This window comes from Pimephales promelas, chromosome 21 (assembly GCF_988280905.1).
Source record: "Pimephales promelas chromosome 21, fPimPro1.hap1.1, whole genome shotgun sequence".
Lineage (NCBI taxonomy): Eukaryota > Metazoa > Chordata > Actinopteri > Cypriniformes > Leuciscidae > Pimephales > Pimephales promelas.
Window position 1 is genome coordinate 12,312,343 of NC_142789.1, and position 22,654 is coordinate 12,334,996.

The 22,654-nt window shown below is 38.7% G+C and overlaps 1 protein-coding gene across 1 annotated transcript in view; it reads right to left on the reverse strand.

Annotated features, from left to right (window-relative positions):
* Positions 1-5,373: 5,373 nt before the first annotated feature.
* dnhd1 (dynein heavy chain domain 1) overlaps positions 5,374-22,654 on the reverse strand; it is a 42,982-nt gene continuing 25,701 nt past the window's right edge. The window contains exons 31-42 of the mRNA XM_089125151.1: positions 22,195-22,603; positions 22,001-22,111; positions 21,741-21,911; positions 17,850-18,028; positions 16,767-17,765; positions 14,424-14,601; positions 14,227-14,340; positions 11,033-11,228; positions 10,867-10,958; positions 10,636-10,785; positions 8,888-9,513; positions 5,374-6,135 (exon numbers count right to left, since the gene is read on the reverse strand). Coding sequence (XP_088981277.1) covers positions 5,758-6,135; positions 8,888-9,513; positions 10,636-10,785; positions 10,867-10,958; positions 11,033-11,228; positions 14,227-14,340; positions 14,424-14,601; positions 16,767-17,765; positions 17,850-18,028; positions 21,741-21,911; positions 22,001-22,111; positions 22,195-22,603 — 3,603 coding nt within the window. The 3' untranslated portion in view covers positions 5,374-5,757. The remainder of the gene's footprint in view (positions 6,136-8,887; positions 9,514-10,635; positions 10,786-10,866; positions 10,959-11,032; positions 11,229-14,226; positions 14,341-14,423; positions 14,602-16,766; positions 17,766-17,849; positions 18,029-21,740; positions 21,912-22,000; positions 22,112-22,194; positions 22,604-22,654) is intronic.

Genomic DNA, 22,654 nt, shown 5'->3' on the forward strand with positions numbered 1-22,654 from the left:
AACCGAGGTATGCAGCAAAGCATTTGTGAAGCCACAACACACACAACCTTGAGGCGGATGGGCTACAACAGCTGAAGACCCCACCGGGTACCACTCATCTCCACTACAAATAGAAAAAAGAGGCAAGAATTTGGAAGAAATCACCAAAATTGGACAGTTGAAGACGCCTGTCTGTTGCCTGGTCTGAAAATGTTGCCTGGTCTGATGAGTCTCGATTTCTGTTGAGACATTCAGATGGTAGAGTCAGAATTGGCCTAAACAGAATGAGAACATGAATCCATCATGCCTTGTTACGACTGTGCAGACTGGTGGTGGTGGTGTAATGGTGTGGGGGATATTTTCTTGGCACACTTTAGGCCCCTTAGTGCCAATTGTGAATCGTTTAAATGCCACAGCCTACCTGAGCATTGTTTCTGACCATGTCCATCCCTTTATGGCCACCATGTACCCATCGTCTGATGGCTACTTCCAGCAGGATAATGCACCATGTCACAAAGCTCGAATCATTTCAGATTGGTTTCTTGAACATGACAATGAGTTCACTGTACTAAAATGGCGCCCACAGTCACCAAATCTCAACCCAATATATATATATATATATATATATATATATGGATAAATCATTAATTATATCACAATGACTTTAAATCAAAAAATATTTTAGACATGTCTTCAGCTGTTTTCTATACATTTGTGACATAGTCTCTTACATAAGCTTGTGCTACCACAGAGAGACTGAAAAGTGTAGAAAGCTACAGAAACCAAATAACACATAAAAGCCAAATATTTGTTATTCTGGGAGTCAGTTCTTACCGAAATGCTTTAATAATACAAATAGATGTAGTGTGATAATCATTTTTCAGCATGAAAAAAAAAGGGATAGCCCGTGAGACTAGTGTGCCGAAGGACAATCCGCTAGGTCAGTGTGAAAAAAGAGGGCAGTGGTTCATTATTTTCTCTCATTCACAGAGACTGTTATCATTTTGAATTCAGTCGTCTTCGGCTCCTCAGCCTTCAGCCTGCAAACACAGCAGAATCCCAAAGGAGAAAAAAGAGGGGCCACAACTCATTCTATAGTGTGAAAGGAACAGCAGACTGAGGAGGAACTGGAAGAAATAATGAGAGAGTGATAAAGAGAGAGAAAGAGAGGGGAAAAGGAGGAGAAGTGTAATGAAGGAGGTGAAAGTCTACCTTTCGTTCCATCTGCTCAGGGACACGGTGAGCGGCAGGACTCTCTCCACATGAGCGACCTGGAGGGGTTGAGTGTTCAGGGAGCGTCTGGTGTTGTTCCACTCCTGCAGGTGTCCGAGAAAGTAACGGATGACTTTAATGAGTAGGAAAAATCTGCTTGAGCTTTATCACCAAGTTCAAGTTGCTGGGTCTTCATTGTTATCACCAATAATTACGTGGATTATTCTTATACGCACATTTATAAGCAATAATTCGCCACATGTACATATGAGCGATTACTAATTTGATAAATAAAACATGTCCAAACTATCTCCATATAAGGGCTTTCCTCAAAACCTTTCATTCTCAGAACTTAGGCTAATGTTCTGGAAAGGTTCTTTCAAAGTTAAGTGAGAACTCCGGCGAACAATGAACCTTTGGTCTAATAAAACATCGGTACCTAGTCAATCGTTCTCTGAGATTTGTTTTCATGATAATCGAATGTAAAGAGTTTTATCTCTTAAAACTGTTTAGCGTATAATGCTAGTAATGGGTAGCCTGGCTGCGCCCTCCTACGCACTTCCGCTCAATTTCATTTTACTTCTGTACTACGTCTGGGATCGCTCCATAGCCTTAGGTTTCCAGAAACCAATTTTTTGTAGGACCAATCAGCGAATAGAGGGAGTGGCTGAGAAAGATGACATTGATTTAAGCGCGTCAGTTTCAATGCAGTAATGGCAGCGGAGAAAGACGTGAGAAAAGCTATTCGGTCCGTTGTTGGAAAAGAAACTGCCGAATATACAGAATTTAAAGCCGGATTGTTATCGTCTAACCTCTTGTTGCACAACTGAGGACCAAGTGAAGGAGGCAGAAAGTTTGGAAGTTTGTGCTGGGCAGTTCGTGCACGATGACCGTGACATTTTGGACGGACAGTTTAGCCTGGTGTTCGCGGTGTTCGGAAGCCCCGAGTCCTGGCTGCTAAACTATGGTTGAAGATCCGCTCAGGAGTCATGTCAGTCGCTCAGATTCCCAACAGTAAATTTACTGATTCTTGTGATTAACATTTTGAGCCTTTGTGCACTCGTGCAGGAGGTTGGTGTGTCAGTTTTACATGTTGTAAATCATACAAATTGGTTGTGATTTAAAAATAAATAAATGTCATAAATAAAAATGTGAAAAACCATACTTTGAAGATATTTGATTTTCAGTTTTAGATGGCAATGGTTGATTTGTTTTACTAAAAAAAATAAAATGCCACATAAAAATGTACAAACACATACTTTGAAGACCATAATTAAGGTAATTAAGAAACAATAAGACGTAATATGAAAAATTGTTGTTTATTACACATCTGCAGATAGAGACAGACTGATCATTCACTGTAGCTGCTACAGCATTTGCGGCAGATCAGAAACGACCACAGCGGCGTATTTGTAATGATTAGACACAGCTTCCACCGTTGAATGAATATATCACTGTCCTTCGTGTCAAATATACATTTCGAATTAATAATTGTTCCTAGATTAACAAAACCTGCGGCGCTCGTTGACTGAAATCCTATTGTAAACATAATCCTCTGATCATTCGGACTTGTTTCCAGCCATTTCGGCGCGTGACATACGTCACTCACGACACCCCGTTAGCGATTGGCTATGGCAGATCGTGAGTGACTTTGGGCAGATCCAATAGATTTGAACTTTAATAGTGAACCCGCCTACAAGGAAGGAAACGTTTTTCAATGGAGCGGTTCCAGACTCTATGTGGAAATGAAATGAACTAGAGTCTGGTTGAACCAGGCTAAGTAATGGGGGCATTGACTAAGTAAAAAGAAATCGCTAGTTTATACCACTAACAAGGCTAAAAATAGCCCCACACTAACACAGTAACATAATGAGGGTCCATACATGCAAAACGAAGCATTGAGAACTTTGTAAGTGTACAGACCGTTTAATAAGAAGATACGTTATAAAGACAGTTCACTTCGTGTATACAGGCAGGAGCCATCTTAGAAAATCGTCTCGATAAGTCGATCCCCGAACACCGTTCATACACTTAGCACGTCGTTCGTGGTTTGAGCGTAAACAACATCTGCAAAATTACAGTGCTCAAAGTTCAAGACAGTTTGTTCAAAGTACAAACGGCTTGTAGGGACTAATGTGCTTCTTCATCTTTGTTCGACTCTTTGAACACAAAAGACTGCATTGCTGTGTGATGTAATCGGAACTGCTAACTGCACACACGTGAGCTCTTGAAGCTCCGCCCTCTGTGCCGGGAGCAGCAGCTCATTTGCATTTAAAAGGACACACACAAAAACGTTGAGTTTTTGCTCACCCTAAAAATGTGACAATTTTAAAGTAACACCTTTTCCTCTCGGGGTCCCCCTACAGTTGGGAAACAGCATTATCCTCTACTACTGTCTTAAACTCTGTCATCTTACATGCAGGCGCATTTGTTGACAACCATGATAGCCCTGAACACTGTAGGAGGAGGTCACATGCAGGTGTTCTGCTTGCGTCGCGTGTTAAATGTCTTCATCCCAGGTACAGTGGCATATATTTCAGCATGTCATATGAATATAATTTCATGGGTTTAATTTTTTTTTTCTAACGACAAATGATCGCGATGCTAACGTTTAACAAGCCATCGTCATTGTAGTAGCCTAGTCTATTGGTTACTGTTTTACTGAATCTATATGATACTTCAATCCAATGTTTGAGTGGATAATAAACATATATCGTCAATATTATAATATCAAGCTACCATCACTAAATATGCAAATTTTACAAATCGATTTGCATTATAGCTGAGGCAAGAAAAATAAACGAATATCAAAGACATGTTAGGTATCCTAAAATGATTTTGTACATCTTATATATTTACTTGCGAGAATGAAGCCCCTACCAAACTTGTACTTCGCTACTCTACTATCATTACTTGATTCATGAAGATAAACGGAGGATAAGATAGCTTCCGTAACATAGTCAGGCAGACAAAAAACAAAGAGATAGTATGCAAGCAATATACTTACTAGTCCAAAAGTATGATAGCCAAGTCCGCATCGGTCGTCACTCGTCACCCCTCCTCCTCCTTCAGCTCACGTTAGCGAGAAAACGCTGGCCCAATGTTGATCCTCGTTCTGCCTTTAACGCGATCACTTTGTCTTTTCTCTTTTTGCTTTGCGCCGATGAAAACTTTGCTTTCTTGTTTTTCTGGGCTGCTTCGGCCATGACTATAACATTTGGCTCGCACCTCAGATTTTAAGGAAATGGGGGTGGTGGTGGAAGTGGGGGTGGTTTGTTCGCCGGTTACTACCCGAAACCCGAAGTTTAAAAGTACGATTAAAAACGCTACAGACCCCGTCAGGCTAATTTTCAGTCAGCAAAATTAAGTGTGGAATCTTCTCAAACCCATAGACATCATATAGGTAGATTCCCTATCGACCGCTACAGCCTATTGGCACGGACAAGCCGTGGGGCCGCCATCTTAAACCGCTCATCTAATCCGCTCAGTCTAATCTGTTTGGCAGGTGATATGAGCTCACTGAATACCGAACTGATTTTCACGCAGGGTTTTATTGCTGCAAAGGTCATACATGTAGCTATGATACAGGACACATGGGATCTTTTAATCACAAAATACAAACTTTAGTCAGGTAATGTTAAATGTTAAATCTTACTTGTGAAAAGTAATTCCCGAGCGATAGTCTGCTGATTTGAGCAGGAATATGCTGCACAGTGCACTGTCATCTACTGCTGCTATGCAACACAATAGGAATACGACCGGTTTAAGATGGTGGACGCATTTCTCAGTGCCCAGCAGCCAATAGGGCATCTACTCTCTATGATATATGCTCAAAACCAGTTCAAACACAATCATGATTAGCCAGCTATATTCATTTTTATGCTATTTTTAACCATGCATCTCTAGCTTTAACACACATTTTCTTACTTGTTTACTATAGTGAATGAGACTCACTATTAGTGTAAAGCTTTAAAGGTGCACGTTGTAATATTTATGTTGCACTGGCTGATATGGTCATCTAAATAATACATTCACAAATCCCAACTGGACACAAGACCTGCAATAACTAAGACTTTGATCAGGTTTGAATGTGAACTATAGCATAAATGAGATTTGAGACATACAGGAGACGTACAACATTCCGACACTTATTAATGTTTCCTTTTTATTTTGGAGTGAAACAAGACATGGAGACTTTCTCGACAGGCTTTCACCCACACAGATCTGTAAGGTGTTGAGGTAGAAGGCTGTTATGAAAACTGAATTTGATGACTTGAACTGAGCTCTACACAAATGTCCAGAAGTGAGCAACCTTTGTTTAAGCCAACTACAGTATATTGTTAATTTCTTGCTTTATTTCGTGGTTAATTTCATAAACAAAATTACAGAAAACGTAAATACTACACCAACAAAAATATATGATATTTCTGCTATACATTTTTACATTTTCTCTAAAAGATTATTACATTTCTTTACCCATCTGCAAGTTAAATATTTTGCTATAACGTTACAATATAAATTTTACTTTTTTTTTTTTCATAGAGCATAAACCATACCTTACAGGGTTTATTGTAAAAGAGTACTGGTTAACCGAACACGTCTCATTGAGCAGAGCATTGGATCTAACCTTGTTGCAAGTGGAACATGTGTGATTGTATTGTCATCAGAGAGACCCTGACCCTCATTTGCAGTTTGTCTGTCTACATACAGGGGGCAGTAGTACATGGATGAGGAATTACACCGTGAGCTTTCAGAGGAACAGATCCTGTCACGTTTGCTTTCTACAACACTGACCCAGAGGGGTGGGAAAGGTGAACGTTTAGGGGAGTGAGTGTCTGTAAGAACTCCAGAACCTGCATCCCACAGCGCCCCCTGCAGCTCCAGTCCAGACAGACATATAGCACTTGGGGGTGGAGATGATGGTGATCCCGTATCATCTAGCACCTGTGTGGAAAAAAAGGAGAAACAAGCTTAGTAAATCGTATCGCACTTTCCATGAATGGAGTATTAGGGTTAGAGGCAAAGTTCCATGTATGTTCGTTTTTTAGTCTTGAAAGTACAATCACCCGCCACTTTATTAGGTACAATTGTTCAACTGCTCGTTAACGCAAATATCTAATCAGTTAATCACATAGCAGCAATTTAATGCATTATCAGGGGTGCGTTTCCCGAAAGCATCGTTAGCCAACTATGGTCGCAATTTCCATTTAACTCTATTGGAAAACGACGGATCTTGCGACCATAGTTGGCTAACGATGCTTTCGGGAAACGCACCCCAGATTAGTTATGTAGGCATGGTCAAGACGATCTTCTGAAGTTCTTCTAACTGAGCATCAGAATGGTTTATGCTGCCTTCACGTGCAATCGAAACTTCCTACTTCCCACTTCTGAATTTATAAGTTCAAGTTCAAGAGCTGGGATTGTTGTCAGAAAGAACAGGAATCATGGAGGTCACCAGGTTTACTCTTGTCTATTTATTGGGAAAATCTTATTAAAGCCAAAATTATATTTAGTGTTCCATTCATTGACAACCATATATATATTCAGGTCAAATACATGCTATTTTCATGGTGTATTAACCATACAATACACTTCATATAAATAGTCATTGTAAATATTCACTACTTCAACGGCAAAACCAGGGAATAGCTGTTGTGGATCGTTCTCCCCTCCGCCAACTTGGGAATTTTGGTATCAAAATTATGCACGAGGTTCCCAATGGTAAATACAACTTGAGAGGGCATTCATTCCCACATTTTCTCTATGAAAATCATATTTAAGATAATTCTGATTGCACGTGAAGGCAGCAGTGAATGACTTTATATCTGTCATGGTTTTTGGTGTGTTTCAGAAACTGCTGATCTACTGGGATTTTCACGCACAACCATCTTCTATAGGGTTTACAGAGAATGGTCAGAGTTCAGAGAAGAATGACCAGACTGAATTGAGGTGATAGAGAGGCAACAGTAACTCAAATAAACACTTATTACAGCTTAGGTCTGCAGAAGAGCATCTCTGAATGCATAACATGTCATGACTTACAGCAGCAGAAGACACACCTGTCAGCTAAGAACAGGACACTGAGGCTACAAGCACTGACTCGCCAAAATTGAACAGTAGAAGATTGGAAAACGTTGCCTGATCAGTGAAGTCTAGATTTTTGCAGGGTCAGAATTTGGCGTAAATAACATGAACGCATGGATCCATTCTGCCTTGTGTCAATGGTTCAGGCTCCTGGTGGTGGTGTAAGCCTCTCACGGGGATTTCGGATGCCCCAACGCCTGTGATGAGACGACTCAACGCCTGCGATATGTTATGGCACCGTTTGATTCATAAACAATATTTATATTTAATATTTATATTTAAACAATATGAATGTAAGCCAGAGGAGAACTGGCCCCCGACTGAGCCTGGGTTCTCCCAAGGTTTTTTCTCCATCCAATCTGATGGAGTTTGGTTCCTTGCCACTGTCGCCTTGCTTTTGGCTTGCTTTGAGCTTGCTCAGTTGGGGTTATTTAGTGTTTAGCAATGTTGTTGATCTGTGTTGTGCTACTTTCATGTTATCACTGTGAAGCTGCTTTGATACAATCTGTATTGTGAAAAGCGCTATATAAATAAATGTGACTTGACTTGACTTGACTTAATGGTGTGAGGGATATTTTCTTGGCACACTTTGGGCTCCTTTGTACCAATTGAATATTGTGTTAGTGACTCAGCCTATCTGAGTATTGTTGCTGACCATGTCCAGCCCTTTATGACCACACTGTACCATCTTCTGATGGCTACTTCCAATAGGATAATGTGAAATGTCACAAAGTTCAAATCATGGTGGTCATCAACTGGTTTCTTGAACATGATGAATTCACTAAACTCAAATGGCTTCCACAGTCACCAGATCTCAATAGAGTACCTCTGGTAGGTGCCGGAACGGGAGATCCGCATCATGGATGTAGAGCCGACAAATCTGCAGTAACTGTGTGATGCGATCATGTCAATACGGACCGAAATCTATGAGGAATGTTTCCAGTATTTTGCTGAATCTAAGGCACGAAGAATTAAGGCAGTTCTGAAGAAAAAAAGGGGGACCAACTAGGTACTAGCAAGCCGTACATAATAAAGTGGCCGGTGAGTGTACAGTATATGTTTGATAAAATGTTAAATAACGTGAAATTAACATAGCATAAAAAGTAACTCGTTTTAAACAAATCCAATATCTGTATTTTGCCATTTTCCATAATATTTTGTTCCATTTTTACACAAATTGAAGTGCTGACTCTATGCATCATCATGTATTTTAGTAACAACCCTATTACTAAATTTAACTGAGAGGAAAAGTTATAAAACAAATATTTTTATTCAATTCATGGTAAATATAAGTATCAATAATTAAAAAACAATTTATTCCCAACTTGACAGCTTAATTTATGATAAATGCGTAACCCTGTTTTTTTTACCATGTTATCGATTCTGGCATTTTTTATTAATATTTTAATTTGATACATTTTACTATTTTATTTTGGGTAACCTCATAAAAAATGAATGAATAAATAAATATTTAAAACAATCAACATTTCAATCTCTAGGTTAAAACAACAACAAGCTCTTTTTAAAGAGTTTCAGATTCTATTCTGTACCCTATTTGTGGAATTTATCCAGCTTATTTTTTCAGGCTGTGTTTGGAAAAACTGAGATTTACCTTGAAATGCAAAGAGTAAAGACTGATATCCTTCTTTTGGATGTGGGCTGCATCTCTGATCAGCGCTACCAGAAAGCCTCTGGGATTGAGAAAGGCAGCCAGTCGATAAACATGAGGCGCAGCACTGGATGACTTCTCCCACAGGTATGACCTGAGCAGGTCTGCTTGAGTCTCCAAACATGAGAGAGCTGATGATGTTAGATATGCAGCAGTGGAGCTTGTCATGTTATATTTACCTGGCTGAAAATTGTTCAAAAGGAGGGAAGACACCAGCGAATCCAGACGGTCCCACTCTGCCTGGAAGAAACAACGCAACGGACCAAGAGAAACAGATTCCATTCCCATGCCAATGTGAATTTTCTTCAGCTTGTCTTGTAAAGAGAGCAATCTTTCCCAAGATGATCTATAGTCTAGAAGTACTTGGGGTTGCCTTAAAACAAGACTAGTGTCTCCTCTGACATCAGCATAGATGTTCTGTGACTGCTGCAGTTGAATGTTGAGGGCATGACTTTTTAGTTTCACCAGTTCACTTGCCATACCTGGACTAAAGCCCAGAATTAACGGGTCCGTACTGCTAGTGATACATTGAATACGATGTCTCAAGTCTTTCAATAGGCCCCCATTTTCTGGGGGAAAAAAGGAAAAAAGTTGATAAATGTGTGTGATAAATAAGTGAAGCATTTAAGAAACAATTAAAAGTTTAATTATTATAGGAAGCTTAAAAAGTACTATCTAACAGTGGTTCTCATTGAAATGTGCCCCACGAGTGTCCACAACAATATTCGAACACCCCCTTCTCCTTTAGGCTAATAGGTTTCATCTGGTACATCTGTACTATTGACAAAGTTATTTTATTTTATTTATTTATTTATTTATTTTACAGAATGTTGAGTTCCATAGATGAAAATGAGTAACTTAATTATAAGATAATTCAAGTATAATTCAAATAATATAATTAGAATATAAAATTTAGTTTAGTATGTATTATTTAAGAGCTAAATATAAACAAATAAATGTTAACCAGATTTTTAGCCAATTCATTTACATGACTTGTTCAGCGGTCTGCGATTTATTATACAAGAATTAAGGATACGAATTTAAAAATATATATTTTTTAACAATTTTTTTTTAGATTTAAGATTTTTTAATTTACATGACTTTTCCAGATCTAGAAATATCAAAATAATATTTTTCCCCAGAAATGTTACGACCGTTATCATAACCGCGAGATTCGACACATTATTTTAACAACTCAACCAGGCCTCGGCTCTTTTTTTTGTGTATGCCTTAGGCAGGAATTGTTTAAATGAGGGATATTATGACATGTATGTTCCCGAAAGAAAACTGTAGACTAAAGCCCAGTGCAAGTTAGAGGAACCGAGGACTACCTCGGTGATGAAGGGGGGTGTGTGTGGGGTCGGGTTAGCTTTTGGAAGCATGCCTACATGTTCATGTTAGCCACTGCAGGGACCCCTAAAGTTGCACCACTTATGGACGGCCCTAGTTTCAAGGATTTACTAGTATAACTCCCTTTGGAATGGACTTTGTGCTTAGACATTTTTCATGCTCACACATTGCAATCTAAAGAAAGTTAAAAATGTAAAAAAGGATAAATAGGTCCTCTTCTTTTAATCATTTGGGACCACTTGGAAGTTTGCTAAGGCCCCCAAGTGGGTCCCAGACCCCCTGGCTAAGAACCACTGCTATATAGTTTTGGGAAATTGAAGTCATAGTGTGTGCTTGCATACCAAATCTTCCTGTAAAGTTATTGATATCTGAAAGAATGTGTTGCCCACGTCCCCATAATGTAGACGGCTGACTTAGACATGCCCTAACCACACTCTGCACAGCTGCTAGATCAGCGTGGTCTGACACGTGGCTCCCATAAACCAGGTGACCTGTTGAGAGAACAGATCAACCAACATAATTTGTATTGAACCAAGAAAATAATTTTAAAGCATTTCATATGCAAGCAGTACCTGCTATGTACTCCAATGCTCCAGTGGGATCACTACAGTGTTTGGTTACGCGGTGATGTGCATCAATCAGAGCAAGTAGATCTTCCTGAGTCCTATGAATGGAAAAAAAGATTGAGTTAGAATGATTTATAATGTATTGTACAGTGATGTGAGTTCAAATCCTCACCAAAGATAAAGCTGTCCTTGACCAAGGTGTTTGAATGCTTGTCTCTGCAGCAGGACAGAGTGCAGGATGGCACACTGAATGTGCACAGTGTCTTCAGGAGAGAAGAAGAGTGTCTGTTTTACTGAGGACCACAATTCATCCTTCAGGTCCCAGGAGGAATCGCACACCACATGCAGGGCTCTAATCCTAACAGCAGCTGTATCAGATAATAGATTATATACATCAGAGAGCATTTGTATGCTGTAGACTCCAGAACTAAAATCAACACATTTACTTTCTCTGAAAAGGAAAACATGCTTCTTTTTTTTTCTTCTGTTTTCTTTGGGGTCCGTTCTTTGATAATTGATCTCTGGTTAATTTGGTTATTCAAACAAATTTGCAGATTAGATTAAAATATGTGGATTTAGTTGTGTGATATTTCTGTATGTTCTTGTGTTCATTGGAAAGGGCAGATACAGTATATCGATACTCAAAACCATGGTCAGCAATGCAGTGATTGGCTTCAGTCAAGACTTTTGTAATGACATCATATAATAAAAACAAAGGCGTAGCTTGATGATGCTGTTAATAAGCGCGGATTCGTGGAACCTGTCATCTTCAACTCCACAGCCGATGGAAAGGAATCCAACGTACTCGGCCATGTTCACGGATGAGCTAATGTATTAAAGGGGGGGGGGGGTTGACTGCGATTTGGCTTTTTTCATTTAAAATAGTGTGTAATGTTGCTGTTGGTGCATGAACAGTATCTGTAAAGTTGCCGTGCTGAAAGTTCAGTGTAAGCAGAGATATCGTCTTTTAAAAATCAGGAAGGATATTGCCTACAAAAACGACTCGATTGGGACTACAGCTGGGTTTTAGACGTCACTAACCCACACATTTGCATCAACCCTCCAATATGCAAAAAAGGGCACGATCATATTTCTGCGGCACGTCGAATGTGTTATTTTTACCCAGATGTCACGTCTTCTGTGTTCGAGCTTCCTACGGACGCTGTACTTCGTCAACAATGGATACAATTTATGTTTAATTATGTTCCTGAAAATGACGATCGTAAATTAGCTCTCTGTGCTGCACATTTTACGGAAGACAGCTTCCAGAATCTCCACGAGTTCAACACCGGATTCAACAAGAAACTGTTACTAAAACATGAAGCAGTTCCAACTTTAAAACCAGAGGCAGCAGTTGTTGGGCCACAACCTGTAAGTAGGCTAAGACTTTATCATTTTAAATGTATTTGCATGTATAATCCAGACGTAGCCTTGTGTTTCATTTTTTTTAAAATGCCAGCACTGGCTTCATAGCCACTAGGCTACTAGTTATGCTATTTTGTGTCTATGACAAACGCGCACAAACATTATGGACCTGAATTTTGCATAAGTACTATGTTGTAAATGTATTTTTTATGTATATGTGTTTTATGACGTTATTTTCGATTTGATCAAGAACGTAAACTTGCCAACGCTGTTTAAGTATAACATTAGTAGCCAGTCAGTTGCTATTGTTGCCAGTCAGATGCTATTGTGTAAAACAAACGTGTATAAAGTTAAAAAAAAATGTAGCAAATTATCATTCAGAAACGTTTAGTAAGAGCCGTGTGTGGTGAGGTTCTGCTTGACTCTCTTCATCGCCGCTTTCTCGGTCTGATTCTGCCTCAAACTGATACTGCAGTTCGACACCATTATTTACATCTGGACATGCTCATGACATGCAAGTTACGCCCGTAAAGGTAATGGGCGTTAACCTTCTGGACAACGTGAGTGACAATTTAGCCAATCACAAAACACTGGCCCAAACTAACCAATCTGAGCCCACTGCCTTTTTCAGAGGGAGTGGTTTCATAGACTCAGGAAGTGAACCGCTCGTTCGAGACAGAGGAGAGCGCGGCTGACAATAAAGGTGAAGTTTATGAAAAATAAGACCTTTAAAAAAAGAAAAACCATGAATACATGTTATACTGCACCCCATAAACACAATCATGCAAAGAAAAAAAGCAGTCAACCCCCCCTTTAAATATGAATGAGGTTGCAGGAGCGAATACTAATGAAAACATGATCTCACTGATTGCGCTATGTTAGCCACTTGACAAAACTGTCTCTGAGGCGTGGTAAAAACATGGTACTCGAGGTAAATCAAGAAAACAAATTCACACAATAAGACTATATAACAATGATAAATGTTGATAAATGTATCCAAACAGTTGCTCACCTGCTAATAAAACACAATATATTAAAGTGTGTAAAACGAAAGTAAGCGACGCACAAACACGGTCCGTGTCCTGGTTAAAATTCCTTATATCTATGGATTTAAACACTGTTGGAAATGTTTGGGATACTGTACATAGGTGTAATTTGTGGGTGGGGCGGGTGGGACATGTCCCCACCATTTTTTTGCGAGGATCGATATTGTCCATACCACTTTTGAAACATCTCGCGGTACGGATGTAAATAATACAAATAAATAAAACATCTCTATTTGTTTGTTTGTTAAATAAGAGGCGATCTAGCACTGAAATGCGTTTTTTTTTAAACCAAGGGATACTGTGTTCTCTTGTGGCTTCACAAGGACGCATGCTTTAATCCGTTGCAGAGACACTATTCGTTCCGGTGAAATCATAAAGTAAAATGCACACAAAGTGTCCCTGCTTGATATGTGATATACAACCACTGATAAACATAATCGGTTTTAATTAAACACAAATTAAACACAATGTACAATTCAAAACGATTGCTGGACATCGGTATAGAACCGATATCTAGCAAAGTTTTAAAGCAAAGCTATGCCACTGCTTTACACAAGTAAGTACACAAGTCATAATATAGACCATTTTGCGAGATGTAAACAACACTGGTCCAGAAGCACTTCCTGTTTCAGTTTTTTAACACAACATAAAAGCTGGGATAAAATGCAACCAACAGAACATATAAAATTGAATCAAAAAGTTAAACAAACATCTTTAAGATGTTTTCTTTACATGTGAAATAAAGAAAACAGTTACAAACTGAAACTGTTTCTGGACCGGTGTTGCTTACATCGTGCAAAAGGGTCAGTAGTTCAAGTGATTTTTGAATATTTTAATCTAATAATCTTACATACTGTGCCTTTAAGAAAATAACTATGGTTAGTTTTATTTTATGTCGACCTTTTCATTACACCATGGTGCAGACATTTTACTGATTATGATGTGTAATGCCTACCTGGGACTGAGTGAGGTCTGTCACCTTTAGTTATGAGCCACAGTCTGAACTGGGGATGCACAGGTTTTTCTGCACTTCCACCGCTTGGAAGAAGCCCACCATCTGTCTCCAAATCTGTCAAATGCCCAAGTGGTTTACAATGAGATAATGAAGTCTGTATAGTTTGTAGGTGTAGTTTGTATGGTTATTAGTGTCACCTTTTGTAGTGCAGGACACTACTTGTGTTAACTTGTTCAAAACTCTGACATCCCAACAGTCCAGCAGATGACAGTTGTTCAGTACCAACCAGTGGCCATTTTGGACAGCGCTGTCCAGTGCCAAAAGAACGGCATCTCGATGACAACCAGATCCAAACGAAATAACACTCAGCTTCACCTGTTGAAAATAATGACAGGCTGCTACATCATTTAAAGGCATAGCTACATTTTATTATAAAATAATGATCACCCCTTTTTGTATAATAGCATGTGTGGCCATGATAACCTGAAGATATATATTTTTCATGAGCCATTTTTCCACCTAAGAACAGCAAGGAACAATTCCAGTTATTTTTCTATTTGAGCAAAATAGACACAAGTTAATAATAAAATTAAAAGAAATAACTGCTCTTCCTCCATAACGCAGTCGCTATAGACCTTATTCAGAGCAGCGCCATGACAGGTACTGTATGAAAGCGAGGCTATGAGGGAGAAAACTTACCTTGTTTTCAATGGTATCCACTGTAAAAAGTTATATAAAGCTTTTAAATCACTTTTAATTTTACACAGCTCATGTTGTCTGGAGTTTTTTTTTAAGTCTATTTAAATTTCTTGGAAAGATATTTTGCAGTGTTCCTTCAGCAGAACAATCCAAAAACATTAAAGGGGTGATGAACTGAGAAATCAAACTTTCCTTGAGCTTTTGACATCTAAGAGACCATCATATTATAAGAATATCCTGTAAGTTTCAGAACTGAAAACATCCTTGTTAGTTCAATAAAAGCTTTTATTGACACCAGCCTCTGAAAACGACTCGATTTTAAAAGTGGGGAACTATGACGTCAAAGAGCCGCAGAAGATCAACGCCTACTTCAACATGGCCGGTTAAGCCCTGCCCACCGATTCCCGCATGACACGCATAGCTAAATAACATAGGGATCGAGCTACCGAGCAATACAGAATATTGTGCAGTGCCTGTTTGTGGAAGACAGTGGCTGCATATGCTTCCTCTGGATTCCAATAGGACTTCATGGATCAACTTTATTTTTAATGATGTTCCAGCTGATGAGGGTAAAACATTGTCATCTGTTCGCTTCATTTCACTGAGGATTGTTTTGTAAACAAGACTGGATTTGCAGACTGATTAAGAGTAAAGAACGGTGCTGTGCCGTCTATATTGGATCTGACAGGAATTGTGCAACACACGGACTCTGGGTCAAACATGTATGGGCAAATCATTCCGGTTAACATTGGACATTTTCAAAATAATATCCCCCACGTGCACCGACGAGTGAGTTGAAACTCATTATAATATGCAAAACTGTTATCCACTCACAGCAGTGGGCGTTTACTTCTAAGTCTTCAGTGCGAGACGCCCATAAAAACCGAGCATTTTTCAGCTAGGCTCACAAATAGGGTACAAAATAGCCTATTACTTATTCATTTTGATGTTTTTGAATGCAAAAACCAACCGAACGTCGTAAGTTGACCTCAGACCACAATATAATAAAATTTAAAAAGCCAGTTCATGACCCCTTTAAATACAACCCACTAAAGAGACGGATGTCTATCCCTCACAGCCTCGCTTTCGTTCAAAGGTGGTGCTGCTGTGAATAAGGTCTATTTACATCTCATAACGTCTGTAAACTCATGCGTCAAATCTCAAGGCAACAACTGACGCATTTGTATTACATTCTAAAAAAGCTTCGTTTCAGCCCCACAGTGGATAATGAAACCATATGGCACGGAATGGAGCGGTTAAGCAATGAGAATTGTTTGGATTGACTGTAGAAACGGATGGGGAGAGAGAAAGATCATGAACTGATGAGGAGAGGAGGGGAAATGTCACAAGTTGGATTGAGCAGCACAGAACGCATGTACTAACCACTAGGCCAAAGCTCTGACTTTTAAAAATAAATCGCATTTATTTCTACATGGCTACACCAGTGAAATTTGTTTTCACGACATTCATAGAACATTGCCATGACCTTAGTAGATTGACAATCCCTCTGGAGTAAGTTCCCCGCTCAAGGACCCAATGGAGGCTCCTTGAAGGAATAGAACCAGCAAACTTTTGGCTATCAGCCATGAGCCTAAACCACTACACCATCCATTTTTATTTCCACTAATCAGTGTTATTTTTAGGGGAGTATTCTGTAGTTTTACATTAAGTTACATTTTTAAATAGTTTTTGTTACATTATTCATTTATTTTATTTAGTCATTTTAGTACTTATTTTACTTCAGTTTGTTGCCAAGGCATTTTCAAAATTTCTAATTTTAGTTTCAGTTAAGTTTTTCATCAAATAGTTATTTTATTTCCCTTTCATTTCAAATAACTTACCCCTTTGTTGTCTCCTTGGCACTGAGCAACTTGTTTAATCAAGTGGAGAGGGTCGACGCTTACAGGCACTTCATTTTTATCTGGTAAATGTACAACTACAGGACCTTCATGCTTGGACAAAAGGTTGGAGATCATTTCCACAGAACCCATTGGAGGGTCTTCAGCAAATGAATGCAGCATATGTCCTTGCGCACAGGTTGTAAGGTCCTCTTCCACAGCTGCTAGCCAATGAGGACACAGCGTCTTCCAGAGAATAGCCCGCTGCATTGTGGACAAATGAGAGTGAGACTGACAAGGGACTGGTCCAATCACTGTGGAGGAGGGAAACCGCATGTATTCCCGCCATAGATTGGACGAATTTACCAGAGATGACACGAGACCCCTGAAGGGTGCAATCATCTCTAATAGATAGACATCATCACGAGAGTGTGTTTGAATCCAGCTTGGCAGCTTCAGGATAGAGTGTGTGGATGGTGATAAAAAACATTTCCAATTGCTTAATCCTTTGAGGAAAGTGAGTCGTTCTACTTCAGGGCAGCCCTCATTGTGCACAATAACGGCAACAGATACCAGTAATCTGTATAAAGCCGAATGGGTCTGGAACAAGCGGGGTTTATACTGAGAAAAGACATGAGTCACAATCCTGTAGGTAATCTCTGATATGACAGCTCTGGGCACTATCTCTCGGTGAAACCTCACGTCTGGGCTCTCCAGAGCTAAAGCTGACCGTAACGTGTGCAGGAATCCGTGAAGAGTGAAAAGATAACATGGTGAAAGTCGGGCCACGTCCTGGAGAGCGTTGTATAGGGATAAGGTGAGCTCTGCTATTTGATAAAAATCATCCATCAGGGGTTTGTGCTGATCTATCTCTTGAGATAGCGCCTTGATTTCTGTCTCAATTTCAATAGAGACACTCTGACATGTATAGATGTGTGGAAGGAACTCAGGGTCCTGGAGAAGTGGTGCAGATGCATGCATGACATACTCCATCAAGGCAATCTGCGATCATAATAAAATTGAAGTTAAGAATGTTTCACAAAGCTTAGCTTTCCAAAAAAGATCTAAACTTCTTGAACAGCCAACCTTGTTTTGAAAAAGTTTATACTGAAGCATCTGTTTTTTTGTCTGTATTTGCTGATGTTGTTTCCACAGTTCTGAACACTCGGTCTGCATCAGTTCTGTCAAAATAATGTCCCGGACTTCAGATGTGCTTGGAGAAAGATCAATCATTTGAACCTCCTCCAGAAAAGAAGGGTGAATTTCTAGTAGAAAATGTGGAAAAGAGTTGATTAGAAGGCAACATCTTACAGCAGGGGTTTTCATGCTAGTTCATCTGAAACGTAAATGATATGTAAATATGTGAATGAGGGGAAAAAAACTTTTTTTTTTGTTAGGGTTGTCAGTTAACATTTTCACTTAAGATAAATTTTATATTATATATTTTAGCTTACCTCAAAGGCATACAAGATGTAGGTGTCTTTGTTTCCACAGTATTTTCAATTTTGATATTTTTAGGTCAAACCCAGTGGCGGCTCCTGCAAAATCTCTCAGGAGGGGCAAATATTTGGATGATTGATAAGGACAAGGCCCACCCATGCAATGGATAAATTAAAAGCTTAAGCATGTAAAGTCAACTTCACTTTAATATTAATGACTAATAAAGTGACTTAATAACAATAAATCTTCTTGTTTCTATACTCACTATTATTACACTTATTACATCACATTAAAGAGATTCGGCACACAAATTAAGATATTTTTGATTATATCTAAGAGCTGGATCACTCCTCCATACACAGCAAATTCTGTTTTTTGGAATAAACTCCGTTAGTTAAAATCAACTCAATCTGAGTGTACATGTGAGACCATCAAATAGACTCCAGCGCAGAGTTAAAATAACTCTGCTCTTGGAGTTGAATTTAACACTTTTTCGGAGTTAAAATTTATGGAGTTAAAATACTAAACCTACGGAGCGTAAATGTAACTCTAAAAATAATTATATGAACTCATTACCAGTGTTAAAAAGTAACTCAAAAAAAAATATTTAGTTTAACACTTCTTAGAGTTAACATTTATTTAACACAATATAATGTTTTGTGTGGAAATTACTACACTGAACACCATATTCTTGATTTACTGCCTTTATTTCAGCAAATCGATTTGGTTCAGATTTGAGGAGGAGTAACCTTCAACCGGTTGTCTGCAGGACAGTCGTATATGAAGATCACAAAAACAACAGTATGAGGCATAATCTAGCACCATTCATTGAGAATGCAAAAATATATTAGCTGAAAATCACGCACATGTGATCGTGGGTCACCACTAATACGTAGCCTAACGTTATAGCTGTTACAACTCAAATCATTGCAGGCCTACACAGCACAACTATCTTATTTTCCAGGGTAACGTTAGACACTGCAATTGTGTAACCACGTATGCCTGTAATGCATTGATGCATCAACTTCACGGTAAAACACTCATTTTCAGAAACACGGTGAATGGAAAGACGGTTAGCTAATGTTAACTCGTTTACATTGACAAAAACCCCACGCAAATAGCCATTTCAAAATTTGAAACAAGTAAACAAACGTTCAACAGCAAGTTTGTCATAATCGTTGACGTTAGTAAACAGTATAACTAGCCTATATAACGTAGCAGCTACGCGATGACCAAACGTGTTTGTCAGAAAATATAGAACATTTTTAAATAGTTTATATACTCTTTTACCTACCTCACGACGAGGCACATAAGTCCATTATTCCTTTATCCAGCGGCAGGGTCGTGTCGTGGCGCACTTCTCAAAAATAACTCCAGGTGTAGCTAGTGTTAAACCAAAACACACTCCTGAACACTGTCAATGAATGAACTCCAAAATACAACACAGCCGGGGAGTATCCAATAACACAAAGTGTAGTCAGAGTTAAAAAAAAATAACTCAAAAGTAACTCTTTTTTGCCTAACTCATGATTTTTCAACTCCTGAAATTTGCTGTATAGGCTTCTAAAGGACTGTGTTCGCCATGGCGTTGTTCAAGTTCAACTGTCTGTAGCCACAACTCGCGAGATGTCCCAACATTCTCTCTCGCTCTCGCTTTTTTTTTTTAATCAATTTGATAAAGATAATTAAGTAGTGTTTCATTTTTTATTGTTGCTGTTTGAATTCAAAATTGTTTTAAAATATTATTTGTCACTTAATATTAAAGATTTTTAATAGTGGATGTTTGTTCCCACCAATCGCTGCACAAGTTAAGGATACGTATGATGATGTAAGCACGTTAGTGCGAGCCCTCCCGGAACCCATAGAGAATGCGTTGCAGTGCCTGCAGTTCGAAAAAAAACATCTTTGAATGTAAGTCTATGGGAACACTCTGGGCGATTTTCAGCCAGAGTGAAATCGCCCAAAAAGAGGCGGTACTCCACAGAACGTGACATGACACTGATTGGACTATATAGTGATGGCTAGCGTAACTCTCTGGTTGAATGAGATTGTGAGTGTGATGATTCACACTTTGGCTTGGTGGTGCGTCGCCCAATCGCCCCAATGAAGAAACCGCCCCTGGTCAAACCGTTCTTTTCTGTCAGTCATATAATCGAGGTCTATGGGGTCCTCCTCAAAGAGCGTGCACAGAGAAGTCCAAATTAAACTTGATTTAATGACTCGTAAATGTAAGTACACACTGATGTCCTAAGACACGAAACGAGCGGTTTGTGTGAGAAAACGAACAGTATTTATATCATTTTTACCTCTTGTAACCACAGCCACGTCCAAGTGATCTGAAGGCACGTTGAAAAAAAATCAACGTTGTCTGTTGATATATCGAAATCGTCTTCCATTGCAATTTCCTGTATATCTAAATATGTTTAGATCTTCACAGTAAAGGGAAATCTCTGTGTAAACAATGAGTGATGTACACACGCGAGAGCTCACTTCCAGGGCTTTCCGACGCTTGGGCAGACAGAAGTGCCCTCGCCCTTAGAGTACTTGGACGTGACTGTGATTACAAGAGGTAAAAACCGCTCATTTCGTGTCTTAGGCCATCAATGTGTACTTACATTTACGAGTCATTAAATCATGTTTAATTTGGACTTCTCTGTGCATGCTCTTTGAGGAGGACCCCATAGACCTCCATTATATGAAAGAAAAGTTTGACCTAAAAATATCAAAATTGAAAATACTGTGGGAACAAAGACACCTACATCTTGGATGCCCTTGAGGTAAGCTAAAACATATCAAAAATTAATTTCAAAGTGAACTATCCCTTTAATATCAATTTATTCTATTTAGAATACTAGTTACTTAAATTTTGTTAAAAAAAACAACAACTATGGTATGAAAAGCAATATTCTCGGTAGTATTGATTGTTGGGCTATATTTATTGTGAAAACACTACACAAATAATTCTGATTTAATCTAAATATGTTCCTTTTCAATTATTTAAATAATATAACATAATTGATATAATATAAGGTTTCACGTTATTTGAATGGTCTCATTAAAACATTCTCTTGACTATAAGTAACATTGCACCTACATGTCTACTAACTCTCATTAGAGTGTACAAGAGTATTAGTAGACTGGTAGGGTTAGGGTTAACAATAAGTTGACATGCAGTTGCAAAGTTTCTTATAGTCTGTAGAATATCTGTTGGGAGAGCATCACAATAAAGAGTTAGCAGATATTAAACATACTACTAATACTCCAATGACAGTAAGTTGACATGTAGTCAACAGAATATTCAAAAGAAAATGTTACCAAATATAATATAATATAATATATATTTTTTTAAAGATGGAGATAAATGAAAATGTACATAGATGCCTTTATTTTTTAGGATCTTACAATCATCATATTTATGGGTTCATGATAAGAAACTTTTTGGAAAATTCCTGCTTTAGAGATTTCTAAAAGGATCATACATTGTTTAGGAGTATCCTGTCCTAAACAACATGATATAACACATCCTTATTCACTCACCATGTATCAGAGTTCGAACTGGAAGGGAAGAGCTCATTACAAGTTGAAAGTCAGGATAAGCAGTTCTAACTGAGTGGCTTTGACCAGGAGAACTGGCTGGTGTAACAAACTCCTGAAGGATTTGTAGGTTTGATATTGCTCTTTCAATATGTGTCACCAACACTCTTAGACCTGCAGTGCATGAAAGCAAAGGTGAGATTAAAATTATTCACAGTGTAGATTTTAAAATTAAACTGAAGATCAAAACGAAGAAGACTGACCTTTTTTTGCTCCGTGATTTAATTTATCAAGTAACTCTGGATCATCAGCAGAAACTATAAGTCCATATTTATCCTCCTTATAACCTTTTTCTTCACCTCTTGTATATCGACCTAAAAAGAAATTTCACTATAACTGAAAGATATATCTAAGTAGTAAGACATATATATAAAAAAAGACAGATTTTCACACTGACCAGGAGGAGACCACGTCTGAGGTTCCTCATCTTTATGATGATCTGCTAGTAGAGGGCAGCGCTGAGCCCAAGCAACTTTGTTCCCCCAGTGAAGAACACTTCGGACCAGATCAGAGGAATCTCCATGGATGCGACGCAGATCTAGTCCAAGTATTCGATTTAAACTAATTTGAAATGTCTTACTGATGGGAATGGCCACAGAGTGTTCACAAGTTGTGATTGGGGCATCAGTGAAAAGTGCTGCATTTGGGTATTCCGGTTTCATTTGAATTTCACCAGTCAGACAAAGTTTGTGCCACTTCTGGAGCAGCTCTTGTCGAACATCAGGCCCGAACGGACCCAAGTAAGTAACAGCAGCTGCCAAAATCAGGGCGTCACCTGCAATGCACTGTTTAGCCAACTCTGCTTCCTGTAATACACCAAAACATTGAGTCAAATAATGTCTTGTCTAGTTTCGTTT